The sequence below is a fragment of the Propithecus coquereli genome, unplaced genomic scaffold (genome assembly GCF_000956105.1).
Source record: "Propithecus coquereli isolate 6110/MARCELLA unplaced genomic scaffold, Pcoq_1.0 Scaffold79, whole genome shotgun sequence".
Classification (NCBI taxonomy): domain Eukaryota; kingdom Metazoa; phylum Chordata; class Mammalia; order Primates; family Indriidae; genus Propithecus; species Propithecus coquereli.
Window position 1 is genome coordinate 4586514 of NW_012154062.1, and position 14746 is coordinate 4601259.

At 40.4% G+C, this 14746-nt stretch overlaps 1 protein-coding gene across 1 annotated transcript in view; it reads left to right on the forward strand.

Annotated features, from left to right (window-relative positions):
• Positions 1–2805: 2805 nt before the first annotated feature.
• Positions 2806–14746, forward strand: part of PPP3CC (protein phosphatase 3, catalytic subunit, gamma isozyme) — a 74210-nt gene continuing 62269 nt past the window's right edge. The window contains exon 1 of the mRNA XM_012663040.1: positions 2806–2985. Within this exon, the coding sequence (XP_012518494.1) occupies positions 2937–2985 (49 nt within the window). The 5' untranslated portion in view covers positions 2806–2936. The remainder of the gene's footprint in view (positions 2986–14746) is intronic.

Genomic DNA, 14746 nt, shown 5'->3' on the forward strand with positions numbered 1-14746 from the left:
TGTTAGGCTACATTCATTCTTTCATTTATTCATTCATTTGTTCATTCAACAAATTCTTGCTTGCTCTTTTTTTTTTTTTAACAAACACAGATGAAGTGCTTACTATATACTGAGCATGGTTCTAAATGCTTTACAAATACTAACCCATTCAGTCCTTACTACAACCCCATACGGTAAGTACTACAATTATCTCCATTTTATAGATAAGGAAACTGAGGCACAGAGATGTGAAGTAACCTGCCCAAAGTCAGGAGAGCTGCTGTGCCCGAGCCCTTTCTCCAGCACCACATAGACTGTGACGTGTTGGGTCCCCAAGCATGGGTACTTGAATTTACAGAATCCAGATGTCCTGTAGCTTGGCTTCATCACAGTAAATGTGAGCAAGCTGCAGCCCTTCCCTTCACATCCTCACCCCGTTTCAAGGAGAGTCACTCAGCGGCTCTGCCTTCCATCACAGTCCTGGTGCTCCTCTGTTTAAATAAGGGCTTAGTGTCTATCTGCCTTATCTCCACATACCTGGAGAACTCCTGATGCTCCTAAATTTCTGAGAGGCCCAGCGGGCTATGAGCAAAGGCCTGTGACTTCCAGCAACCAGTGACACCCACAGCAGCGACAACAGGGCTTGATGCTATTATTTCCAACTGTGGGCATGGGTAAGTTCCTTCGGCTTCTCAGGCCTTGATTTCCTCTCTTGTAACATGGGGATGATAATTATAGCCCTTACCTGTAGTAGATGCTGGGGTGCTCCACCCAGATCCCCTTCACTGTGTGGGCACAAGGGCTGGTTGCTGTCATCTCATTGCTGCCCCTTCACCAGAGAACTGCCTTAGGTGGCATGGGAGCTCCCTCCCCAGTGTCCAGCCAACTCTGCCTCAAGATGAGAATGAGTTTGCGGTACGACTCATGCTCCAGAGCTCACTGTGAGAACAGACTGAACTACATGGAACTCTTTAAACAAGGTTCATTTTGATTTTGATGCTCCAACTTGAGATTTAAATACCGTAGTCAGTTCGTTTTTCCACTAGTAGTATTGAATAATCCATCCCTTCACAATGGTTTGCCACGTTTTCTTAAACTTTGTGTTTATTTTTAGCTAGCCTGTTTACATTCTTCAAGAAGAATTTTAGCATCTGACCTTTAGAGATATGATTTGATAGGTGTGGAGTTCTGGTTACTTCTTAAATGAAGAACTTCCTCAGGATATCTGAACAATTCTCTTGGGTGGAAGCCTGAAGTCCAAACCCATGAAAACAGAACCAAATTCTATTCAGCCCCTGAAGTGCTCCTGTCTCCTGGGTTACTATGAAAGGCCTTCAGTCAAAACTCCAAGAGATAATTCAGGGCTGATTCCAGTGTATATCCTGAGACTTCCTCCCAATACATACATCTATATTAATGGAGTTTTAGGCTTAATCGTGTAATCTTTTAGCTAGGAGCTGTCCAACAGAACTTTCTGGATGATGGAAATGGCCTATTTTACGATGTCCAGTAAGGTTGCCCCTAGCCACACATAGCCATTGAGCACTGGCAATGTGGCTAGTGCACCAGAGGAACTGAATTATCAAAATTAAAATTAAATTGACATAGCCACATGTGATTACCCATTGGCCACCGCAGTAACCTAGACTGGTTTGCCTATAACTTGCATATGCTTCCTTGGGTATCAGTTTCATTATTCCATTAGGATTGCTAAAATCAGATTACTTTTACATTGCCAGGTACTATACTCCGTGAGAGAAGACAGTGGTAGGGAGACAGCTTCTATTGTAGGCTTAAATTTTAAAGCGAGATAAAGGTCAGTTTTTAAGCAAGAGATGAACCAGATTGTCAGGACTCTATCTAGAGGCTTGCCTGTGGTGGTCCACAGTAAGCCTGGGCCGGGGAGGCTGGTACCTTAACAAGGGGGAAGAGAGGGAGCAGGTGACACGCAGGGCTTATGAGAAAGTCAGTTCCTTTCACCAAGGGCGTCTGGGCCTGAGGGTCCCAGGAGCGGGAGCTCTTCCGTTCTCTGGATGTAGAAAGAAGGAGGCAGCGGCGCCTAGCTCAGAAACTGAGCCTCCGCAACTACTGGACTGGAACTATTTAATAGGATGGACACGAATGTCCTTACTATACTAACAGCACTCAACACTGTGAAAGATACCAAACGAGGGGTTTAACTGTTCGGGTTTGGTGAATGGGGGAGGATAAACTGTAGGAGCGGAGTCGAACTGATAACGACTCCACAGTTAAAGTGGGTGGCAGATCCAGAGGGAGGAAGGAGGCTGCGGCTCTCTGCGCGGTGGTCCCAGGCTGGGGGCGTCCAGGAGGGTCCGGCCGTACAGTGCAGGGCGAGGTCGCCCGGCCAGGGCTCAAGATGGCCGCTGCCTCGCCGGGCGCCCCCGCGCAGAGCGCAGGGGCTGCTTTTAGGTGCTCCAGGCCCAGCAGGGGCAGGCAGGAGAGGAGGCGCCAGCTGCGGGGAGGACCGGCTGACGAGAAGCGATGGGCCGTCGGAACCAGGGAGCGGGCTCCGAGGAGAGGAAAGAGGCGCGCGTACGCCGGAAAAAGATAAAGCTCCGGCCGGTGACCGCCCGGCCGGCTAGGGCAAGGGACCGCGCGCGGGGCCGCCGGGAAGTTGCGAGAGCGGCGCGCGGGAGCGCGCGTGCGCGCACAAGGGGCGGGCCGCGCGCAGCCGCCCCGCTCGCCTCCCTCAGCTGCGGTCGCGGTCGCTCAGGAGGCGGCGTTCCCCGCCGCAGCCGCTGGCGCGTCGGGAGGGAGCGGCCGGTGGGCCCGCATCCTGTCGGTAGGATTGGAGGCCGGGCTGCCGCGGACGCGTCCGTCTGGTGCTTCGGCAGCCCTGAGGAGCCGGGGCCGGGCGCGCTGGAGGAGAAGGCGGCGGCCGAGGCGGAGGCGCACGGCCGGCAGTCCTCTGGAGCCGGGCGGAGGCGGAGGGGACCATGTCCGAGGGGCGCTCCCAACTCTCCACTACCGAACGCGTCATCAAAGGTGCCAAAGCGGGCCCGGCCTTCCTCCGCGACCTGCGGGAAAGGGCCCTCGGCGGGGCGACGGCTCGGGGACAGAGGGAGGCTGGGGCCCCGGAGGAGGACCTGGAGGGGTGTGGGAGAGGCGAGGGCGGGCCTGGCCCGGGGGAGCAGCCCTGTGGGAGCAGCCCACGGGGACCCCGGCCTTTTTTGTTGCTGCTGGACCGGTGGCCTGCCGGAGATTGGTAAGTTCCCTCCCGAAGTGTTGACTTCCAGGCGGAGGGGGGATTTATTCTCCCACCACCCCCAAGGGCCTGGATCCCCATCTCTTTTTTTTTTTTTCTTTTAAGAAACGATTCCTCTTTTCTAGTCTTTTATCTGGGGAAGCCATCTGGGGTGGTGTGGGCAGCTTAGTAGACTCTTTGAAGTCAGGTCTTTCTTGACACCCCCCGCCCTTTTTCAGGACATATACCATGCCCCTTTTGGCCCACTTTTCATCGCAGGTCACTGAGGATGGTTTAATAAATACAAATAAATTCGTTATCTGATGTTTAAAAAGGAATTTATACACTTCTTGACATATGTTGGCCTTTTACTTTCCCTTTGGCTATCAGAGACTTGGAGGATAATGTTCTCTGATTCAGATGTTTAGCCGTATTAGATTTTTGTTGTTGTTATAAGAACAAAACATAAACTAAAGTTCTCCTTTCTCAATCCTGTAGGGTTTTCGGTTAAGGGCAGTTGTTTTTGCCCTTAAACTAATAAGACCGGTTAAACATAACCACTAATTTATGTGCTGCTTTTGTTCAGCCATAAGACTAAGCGCAACCCTTCTTTCCAAAATTCTGAGTATCAACAATCGGTTTGAAAGCACTATTTGATAAGAAGGGACTATACTTAGACCAGCTGTGTGAGTGGCTTGTGGATGAAGGGGTTAGCATTAGGGTGGGGAAAACTGCTAAATGCTTTTCTTTTTTCGTTTTGTTATCAGAAGGAGAAAGGAAACTAAGATTGATGTCAATTTTTTTTTAAGGGTGAAAAGCTTATTGCACGTTCAGGGAGGGGGAAGAGATTTACTGTGTAACTTAGGTTTTCTCCTCCCTTAAAAACATCAGTATCATAAATGTTAATTATCTATACTGTATAATATTTAGTGAATATAATGGGATTTTTGAGATTTATCTACTGAGCATTTGTGTGGTATCATTGGGGATATAAGTGAATTGTTCATATAACTGACATTATCCCTTTAACAGCTAATTGTTTTGACTATTTAAATGTAAGTCTTCATAGAATATAACCCATACATAGTATATAACCCTCTCTTAAGATTCAAAATATACTAAATATAACCTTTTTCGATGAATCAAGGTCATCATGTACATTAATTTCTGTACCGTGCTGTTAATATGGCTGGTGCATTTCACTGTGTAGGGTGTTGGCAGTTTCCTCTTGTACTAAAATGATTCCTCACTGCTATGCCATTTTAGTGTTTTGTCTGTTTTTCGTTTCTCTTTCCAGTACTGTTCTCTGTCAGAATATGCCCTTACTGCCTTCTAATCTGCCCCTTCTAAGCTGAAGTAGGCAGGGAAACCAGATAAACCAGAAGTGTGTGTCAAGTCAGAATAAATAGGATCTTAGTGAGGCTTAGTGGCAGCTCTCAGACCTTCAGGAACCTCAAAATCTGATCTCCATTGCACCATGTAACTTCCACCATAACATACCATAAGATATAAAGGAAAATTTTATATATACATGTAATGGAATTCAACTTATACCCCCTAAATCTACTAAAAATTAAAAAAGAAAAAAAGATATAATGTAAAAATTTTCCCTGGCCCTTAAATATAGTAAAATAAAATATAGTAAAGTAAAATAGAACACGGTTAAAATGCAGGTGCTGGTATATTGCTAGGCATGCTCATAGTTAAGTGAACACCACCCCTCATAATCTGCATGATGTGAATTTGTTCTTTAGCAAAATTACAAATCACTGCGTGTTGTGTACTTTTAAGACTACTCTTAGACAAATGAAACATAAATGAATGATTTGGGGCCCTTATAATGTATGGATTTATTTCATATTTAGAAAACTTTAGCATAAGGACTTAGCTATAGCAGTTTTGGCTTCTTGGTGACTTATGTTGCTTTTTAAAAGGATTTTCTAGGGTTTGAAATAGAAATAAGATGTCACTGTATATAGAGCTAAGGTCCATTGTATTGAGTGCTAAATCCTTGTCTGATGCTGTCTTGTCTGCATTTATTCACAGCTTGAGAGCTTTTTCAGAGGTGATACCGCACCCCAGTTATTTTTGGTTCTGTCATTTCCTGTTAACTTTAAAGTCTACCTAATTGTTTTGTGTGAGCAAATCTTGGAAGAGTGGATAGACAGGAGTGATTGTATTTTAAGTGTCCTTTAAACAGTAACTTTCCTAAATTAAAGGACTAGACTGGTTGTCAGAAAACCTAGCTTTTTACTCTTGTCTCTGGAGCTTATTTGTGACCTTGCCTTTTTTTTTTTTAACCTTGCCTTTTGACTTAGCCTTTTTTTTTGCTTTCATCATCTCATCTGTAAAACAGAGTTAAGAATACCTTCCCCGTCAAGCCTGGGTCATGCGATTGACATAAGAGATGTGAAAAGCTTAAGGTAGTATTATGAAACATGATAGTAGTTTGGTAATAGATGGCTTATTACGTAAATGGTTGGTAGAAAAATCATTAACATTGGGTATGTCAGAATTAGAAAGTATGTGAAATTATAACATAAGTTAGGAAGCCAATCCTAGTCAAGAAAATATCTGTTCTATAATATAAAGGTTATCTGGATGGAATCCCATTGGTAACAATGTGAGGAGACCAGCACAGTTCTATCTGGTACTTCCTGACAGCTGGCTTCTTCTCTAACAGTTGAGGGTGTTTATTTTATGTTTAAGAATTCTTATGATTTTATTCATTCATTAAATATTTATTGAGTGCCATCTGCAATGTACCAGAACAGGTGCTCATTCCTTCCTTCTTTGCTTTAAAAGTAACATTGCTGTGAGCCTCTAGAGCAGTCCATATGCGCTGGGGCATCTCTGCTGGGATCTGGACCAGAGAACTAGAAACTGAAGTGATTGAATTGTGAAATTATTTCAGCCTAATATATATTTTTTTCAGTTTCCAAGTTTCTTTTCCTGTTTGAGGGGAGTATTTTTTCTTTGACAATGATTTTTTTATAAAAGCAGTTTATTTCTCTGGACTGAATCTTTTCAGAAGCAACAAGGAAATTTCAGTAGGAATTACATGACAGATAAGGAGAATCTACTGTCTTAAATTTGTTATTTGGGGGCTGAATGGCATTTAATAGAACAGTGAGACTTCTTTTCAGTAAGATACTGATAAATTTCCCCCATTCTTTCAGAATTCACATATATTGTGTGTTCACAGAGTACTGTACCATTTATAGCACACATGGGAGGCTTACTGGTTCCTTAATATCCTATCACTGGGAATACTCTGGCTATGGCTTTCTTTTTTCCTTTTTCTTTTCTTTTTAGAGACAGGGTCTTGCTCTGTTGTCTAGGCTAAAGTGCAGTGGTATGATCATAGCTCACTGTAACTCATGGGTTCAAGTGATCTTCCTGCCTCAGCCTCTCAAGTAGCTAGGCTAGGACTACAATTGTGTGCCACCACATCTGACTGAGATTTTTTAGGAGTAAAGATGGGGTCTTGCGATGTTGGCCAGGCTGGTCTTGAGCTCTTAGTCTCAAGTGATCCTCCCACCTAAGCCTCCCAAAGTGCTGGGATTACAGGAATGAGCCACCAGCCCTGGCTACTATGGCTTTCTTAAAAGAGTGTAAGAAGTGTAGTGTGGACAAAAATTGCTATTTCTACAAAAATACCCAGAACCCCTTCAGTCTCTGGTACCTATATAATCCATTTATTTCCATAGTTCTTGCCTCCTCTCTCCCTTTTTTGTATCATGAGAATGGATTTGCCAAGGGTTTAAAAATTTGTTTTCCCTCTTAAGTATAAACTTAATCCTGCTAATTATAAAATTTGAAAGGCAGAAAGGGAAGAAAACAAACACTTCATATTCCTTCCCTCCAGAAACAATTGCTTTTAATACTATGGTATATTTCCATTTGCTGGTGTATTTTGAATTCAAAGGTAAGAGGGTCACACATATTAAAGCTTTTGTTATGCAAATATTTCATGTTATTTTAACATAAATATTGTAATTTTACCTAAATACTCCGTGATGGTTTCAATTAGCATGAAAATAGTTCAAAAGTGCTTATGCTTATATATTTTTAATGGACCACACAGTAATCATTAGATATAATACCAGTCCAGAAGAAACATTTTCAAGTATAAATTTCCAATGTGGATAGGTTTTAAAGTGTGTATGCTGGATTTGTCAACGGTTATTTGTTTAATTTATGCTTAGTTTACCATTGTAATTAATAAGCTGCCAGACTTTTGAAACATTTGAAATTGATGCTATTTGAGATTCATACCTCTGAGTGGAAGTCTCAAACCTTGGAAAAGATGTCTTAATTTAAACACTTAATTCCTCTTTTTGAGCAGGGATCAGGTTTTTTTTTTTTTTTACCTATATGTTATTGGTTGTGGTCAAAGCTTTATTTATATCAGATATTTGATGATAAAGCTTTCTTTCTTAAAGTAACATACTAATCATATTTTACCGTAAAGTGAAAAAAATGTCATGGGATCCTTTGAGAGAAAAATCCTAATGACTCATTACTTAAAGCGAATTAAAGAATTAATTAAAGACCTTAAAGAATTAATTAAAGACCTTTGCCTAAGCAGTACTTAGTAATAGAATATCTTTCCACTAAGGTGACATTTTTGGAAAAAGCCAATTTTTAGACATGTATCTATGAGAGACAAAATTATTCAGCTAATTCTGGCATTTGTAGTCATTTTGGAGTTTTGCTGCTACTTAGTCGCTAGATAACTAATGGAAATAAAGGGGTGTCTTAGTTCTCTGTATTCAATCTTGTTTTGTTGGCAAACTAAATTATCCTGAAACCTGTTAGTTTTTGAGTCTGTGTTTATTGTTAGAAGGAAGAGGGTATAACTTGGTAACCAGGATCTCTAAATTGGGTGACAGAAAGATACGCTGGATAAGCTGGCCAAGACAATGCGTAGCTGATGATCATGGGTTATTGAATGCTAACAATTCATGAAATTTTTGTGCAGTGTCTAAACAAAGTCAGCCCAAAAGACTGAAATTCTAAATGAAACAAATGCTGGGACGTAATTTAAGAATTCATTCAAGAATGATGTAGTATTCTTGATAAAAGTATTTAACCTGAATCTAGTTGTAGTAGACAATCAGACAAAGCCAGTTTGTGGGGCTTTCTGTAGACAGTTTTCTGTGGGACTTTCTACAGAACTCTTCAAAAATGTCAGAGTGATGAAAAAAAAATGACAGGACTATTCCAGGTGAAAGACTGTGAAAGAGAAATGACAGTCAAGTACAGTTTCAAGCCTGGATTGGGAAAATAAAAACTTATAGAGGACATTTGGGGGACAACTGGTAAAATTGAATATAGAGTGTATATTATTAGTATTATATCAACGTTAAATGCCTTGGGTGTGATGATACGGTATTGCGGTTATATAGGAGAATGATCGTATTCTTAGGGGATACCTGATGAAGTATTTACGTTGAAATGTCATGATGTTTGCAGTTTACTTTCAAATGGTTCAGAAAAAAAATTACGTATTTGTAGAGAGAAAGCAAAAGTGGCAAAACGTTCACCATGGTGAATCTAGGTAAGAACATATGGATATTTATTTTACTATTCTTTCACTTTTTTATAGATTTCAGTTTTTCAAAATATAAAGTTGGGGAGAGAAAAAAAGTACAATTAAAAGAAATGCCTCAAAACAGCTAGACTAGGCTGGTCCGAAAGTAGTGAGTTATCTCACTTGATTGTTCACAGTCAGTTACAGATTGAACTCCTTGTTTTACTACTTAACCCCCCTCCTCACTACTGCACTTGACTAGTCTTAAAATAAAATAAAATAAAATAAAACAGCTAGACTTGGGAAAGTCTATCATCGTATCTGAGGATTCAATAGTGTCTTAAAGGGGGAAGCTAAAAAGAAGAAAATGAGGTTTAAAGGATATAATAGCTGATTTGAGGTGGAAATCTGTTTAGTAGAAAAAGAAGTTGTTTCAGCTACATGACAGGGCTTGGAAAAACATACAAAAGTAAGGATGGAGAAACAAAGTGTACCTGGCCAAGGAGTAGGGAGAAGGTGGGTTAACTAGAAGTGCTAGAGAATTGAGAGAGAGAAAATGGAGAAGAGGAGGAGGAGGAGAAGGAGGGATAGTTGAAAACTGCTGGGGCAGTTGACAGTGATTCCATTAAGGGGACAGCAAGATTATTTTGATGGCCATGTGTTAAAAACCCAAAATGGATGGGCTTATAAACCTAATCCAAAATTATAGAAAATTCAAACATTACACAAATAGCTGATGTGGAAAATGAAACTGCCATGGCTTTATTTAATTGGAGAGATTGAAGTGAAAAAATGGTTAGTAGAGGGATAAAATAAATATTAAAGGCTCTAATGAGTAGAGGAGAAACACAGGATTTTCTAAGCGTATTTCCCATCCCTGATAATCGTACCACTTAGCCCATTTAGCCACTGGCTCAGATAACAAGCCTGGGAGTCAGCCAGACTTTTCTTCTTCCTTTCACTGCACATCCAGTCCCACCAGACTAAACGCTGTGGACTTTTGGTCTCTATGTAACCTTCTACTTCATCCTTCTGTCTCACCTCTTGCTTTTACTGTTACAGTGGCCTCTTGCTGGGGCCATGTAATCTCCCCTCCATGTTGCTATCATGATTCGTGAATAATGTAAGGGTCATTCCTGTGCTTGAAATCCTTCATGAGCCCTTCCTGCCTATGGGATCTGCCTGTGGGATAAACTCTGACTTTGTTGATGAGGAGTACCCTGCGTGCTAAACCTTTCTAATCTTTGGTTCCACTTCCTCCTCCTCATTTCATACCTCTATCCTCAACCAACTTTACTACTACACACTGAGTATTCCTAATCCGAAATCTGAAATACTTCAAAATCTGAAGCTTTTCGAGCTCCAAGATGATGCCACAGTGGAAAAATTCTATGACCTCATGTTGTCGGTCCCAGTCAAAACACAAGTGTACGCCACACAGTTTATTGTATACCTAAGAGAAAAAGACCCTCCAAGCCCCCTTCACTTGCAATGAAGATTTAAGAGTATGGTGTTTTGTACAGTCATGTGTTACTTAACAATGGGAATTCTGAGAAATGTGTCCTTAGGTGATTTCATCGTTGTGTGAATGTCATAGAGTGTATAGTTGTCTCTTGGTATACATGAGGGATTGGTTCCTGAACCACCACACACACCAAAATCTGCACATGGTCAAGTCCTGAAGTCAGCCTTGCAGAACCCACATCTTTGAAAAGCTGGCCCTCTGTGTATATGGGTTTCTCATCCCGAGTTTGGTTGAAAAGAATCTATAAGTTGACCCACTCAGTTTAAACCCATGTTGTTCAAGGGTCAACTGTACTTACACAGACACAGATGGTATGGCCTACTACATACCTAGGATATATGTGTTATGGCCTCTTGTTCCTTGGCTACAAACCTGTACGACACATTACTACACTGAATACTATAGGCAATTGTAATACAATGGTAAATATTTATGTATCTCAACATAGAAAAGAAAAAATGGTACACCTGTCTAGGGCACTTACCATGAATGGAGCTTGCAGGACTGGAAGTTGGTCTGGGTGAGTCAGTGAGTGAGTGGTGAGTGAATGTGAAGGCCTAGGACATTACTGTGTACCACTGTAGCCTTTATAAACACTGTACTTCAGGGCCGGGCACGGTGGCTCACGCCTGTAATCCTAGCACCCTGGGAGGCCAAGGCGGGCAGATTGTTTGAGCTCAGGAGTTCGAAACCAGCCTGAGCAAGAGCGAGACCCCGCCTCTACTAAAAATTAGAAAGAAATTAATCGGCCAACTAAAAATATATAGAAAAAATTAGCCGGGCATGGTGGCGCATGCCTGTAGTCCCAGCTACTCGGGAGGCTGAGGCAGAAGGATCACTTGAGCCCAGGAGTTTGAGGTTGCTGCGAGCTAGGCTGACGCCACGGCATTCACTCTAGCCTGGGCAAAAAAGTGAGACTCTGTCTCAAAAAAAACAAAAAAAAACAAAAAAAACAAAAAAACAAAACACTGTACTTAGGCTACACTAAATTTATAAAAAAAAATTTTTCTTTAATAATAAATTAGCCTTAGCTTACTATAACTTATTTACTTTGTAATTTTTTAAACTTTCTTTACTCATTTGTAATAACAGCTTAAAACATATACATTATACAGCTATACTAATTTTTTTTCTTTATATCCTTATTCTATAAACTTTTTCCTATTTTAATTTTTTTTCTTTTTAAACTTTTTTGTTAAAAACGAAGACACACACATATTAGACTAGGCCTACACAGGGTCAGGATCATCAATATCACTGTCTTTCACCTCCATTCTTGTCCCACTGGAAGGCCTTCAGGGGCAGTAACAGACATGAAGCTGTCATCTCTTATGATAACAATGCCTTCTTCTGGAATACCTCTTGCAGGAACTGCCTGAGGCTGTTTTATGGTTAACTTTTTTCTTTTATAGGTAGAAGGAGTATACTCTAAAGATAAAAAATATAGTGTAGTAAATATGTAAACCAGTAGCATAGTTGTTTATTATCATTAATGACTGGTAGCACAGTAGATTTGTTTACACCAGCAACCCCGTAAACACCTTAGATGAGTAATTCTTGTGCTGTGACGTTAAGACAGGCTACAATATCACGAGGCAATAGGAATTTTTCAGCTCCATTGTAATCTTATGGGACCACTGCTGGTGTGGTGTAAGTGGTCTGTTGTTGACTGAAGCGTCGTTATGTAGCACATGACTGTATTTTCCACCTTTAGTCTCCTTAGCTCTTGAAAGGATTTTGAACCTAAAATGCTTAAGAAGAAAAATGGCGAAAATTTCCTTTTCTGTAATATAGATAGAATTTTGGAAATCGTGTATTCATAAACAAATTTTTAATATTTGATGATTTCAACTGTATGCAACATGTTTCTGGTTGTACTTAGAAGCTTAAATACTGCTTGAAAAGTACTCACATAGTACTCACATATGATAGCCTCCCAAAAATGTAACGGAAAATTAGACGTATGGAGCTGCCTATGACTAATACCACTGGAAAAAGAGCAGATGACTAAACTGTAGACTATATCTGGTGTGAAATGTTTGTTCCCTTGCTCTATAAATTGATAGTCTTTTAAGGTTTAAACTGACTGCAATTAGTGGCCCAAAGAGGTAAGACTTAATTTGTGTGTGTTTGTGCGCGCATGCGCGCACGTCCCTAGGTATATTTTGTTCTTGTGACCCTAAGGCTTGTGGAAATATAAAAATAAAATAGGGTGGTTTTAATGAATGGCTAAAGTAATAAAGGTAATTGGTGGGTTTATCCATGGAAGCAAATTAGTTATTTTTGACTATTTTGCACTCATTTATGGAAAACATATGATGTCACTATAGAAGTTATTATTTCTGTTGACCATCACTGATGGTAGTTATTATTTAATTGGTTCTAGGAGGGCCAGTCCTTAGCAAATACTTCGAAAGTCACTTCTGTGACTGTCAAAGAATAGAGAGAATGATCTCAAAGAGCTTGATCAGATCACTGAAATAAAATCACTTGTTCTAATAAGTTATGAAAATACCTAAAAGACACATATGACTTTCAGTAATAATATTTAATATAACCTCTTCATTGTTGTTTAACTGGCTCACAATTGGAAAGGCAGGTGAGTAGATTAGGAAATGATTCTCCAAAAGTAGGGCAGGCTTGCTGGCTTAAAATAGGAATGAAAGTAGGGTTATTTGTAGTGAACAGAGATAGCTATTTAGGTAAATCCTTGTGTCCCACAAGGGTAAGACCACACAGTAACCTAAAAATAATAGCTAATAGGCCAATAACTTTTAAGGTTTATGTTTCATACTTAATGCAAGTTATCTCCAATGTGGCCTTGTCTCATTTATGCAAATCTGCCTTAGATTTTACTTGCATTTACCTGAAAATACATATTGTTTATGTAATGGATATATATTGTAGCAGTATACTGAATCAAATTAGACTGTGAAATTTTGCTGCAAAATTTCTTCAGTGCACTTTAGAAACTTAGTTTTTCAAAGTTCATTTAATTTTTATTTTGATAATTATAGATTCACAGGATGTTATAAAGAAATGTACAGGGAAGTCACATACACCAGTGATCCCCAACCTTTTTGGCACCAAGGACTGATTTCATAGAAGACAATTTTTCCATGGGATTGGGGGGAATGGTTTCAGGGTAATTCAAGTGCATTACATTTATTGTGCACACCTCTCTGCTAATGATAATCTGTATTTACAGCCACTCCCCAGTGGTAGCATCACCGCCTCAGCTCTCCCTCAGATCCTCAGGCATTTAGATTCTCATAAGGAGAATCTAGATCCCTCGAATGTGCAGTTTACAGTAGGGTTCGCGCTCCTATGAGAATCTAATGCCGCTGCCGCTGATCTGACAGGAGGCGGAGCTCAGGCAGTGATGTGAGCGATGGGGAGCAGCTGCAAATACAGATGAAGCTTCACTCGCTTGTCCACCACCCACCTCCTGCTGTTCCTAACAGGTCATGGACTCATACCAGTCCTTGGCCTAGGAGTTGGGGACCGCAGCCATATACCTCTCCCCTAAACTCCACGCCCCACTTTGCCACAATGTTAGCATCCCACACCACCTTGTACTATACCAAAACCAAGAAATTGACATTGGCACGGTCCATAGAGCTTGTTCAGATTTCACCCAGTTACGTATGCATTCCTCTGTGTGTGTGTGTGTGTGTGTAGCTTTATGCAATTTTACATACGTAGCCTTGTGTAACTACCAGCACAATCAGGATACTCAACAGTACCATCACCACAAGACTTCTTATGTTACTTCAGCTTTATAGCCTCACCAATCTCCTTCCCCCACTGGAAACTCAATTTTATAGTTTGGTTATTGTTTTGAATCATGTGCAAACCTGGTTTGGTTAGGTTTTTAGTTCTGAGTTGGAAGCATTGTAAAATAATGCAGGTAATCTAATTGCAACTGACACATTGTAAAACGCTAGGTTTGGGAGCACTAAAAGCCTTCTCAGATGAATAAGCTTAGTTAGGATGATGATTCTCAACTCTGGTTACCAACCAGGATCACCTGTGGAGCTTTAAAAAAAAACATGAAAAAAAAATGGTTACCTTGGTCCCATTCTAGATAAATCTTTAAAGCAATGTTGAGTGTAAAAATGCAAGTTGCAAAAGGATGCACAGAATGATAACATTTATGTAAAAATTCAAAATATGCTTTTTTGTGTATAGATATTGATACATTTGTAACAAAATTACACATGAGAAGGATACACAACTACTTAAAGGTGCTAGTTAACCTCTGCAGAGGAAGAGAAATAGAAGGTATCTTCAATTATATCTGTAACATTTTATAATAGTTCTTAAAAAATTTGAAACAGATACAGAAAACTTAATATTTTAAATCTGTATGCTAGGCATGTGTGTATTTGTAGTATTTGTATTATTTCCTGTACCATTTTATGTAAAATTATGTAATATTGAAATATTTAAAATATTTTAATACAAAACTGTATTATCATCTAGAATTTCCACTTTTCTC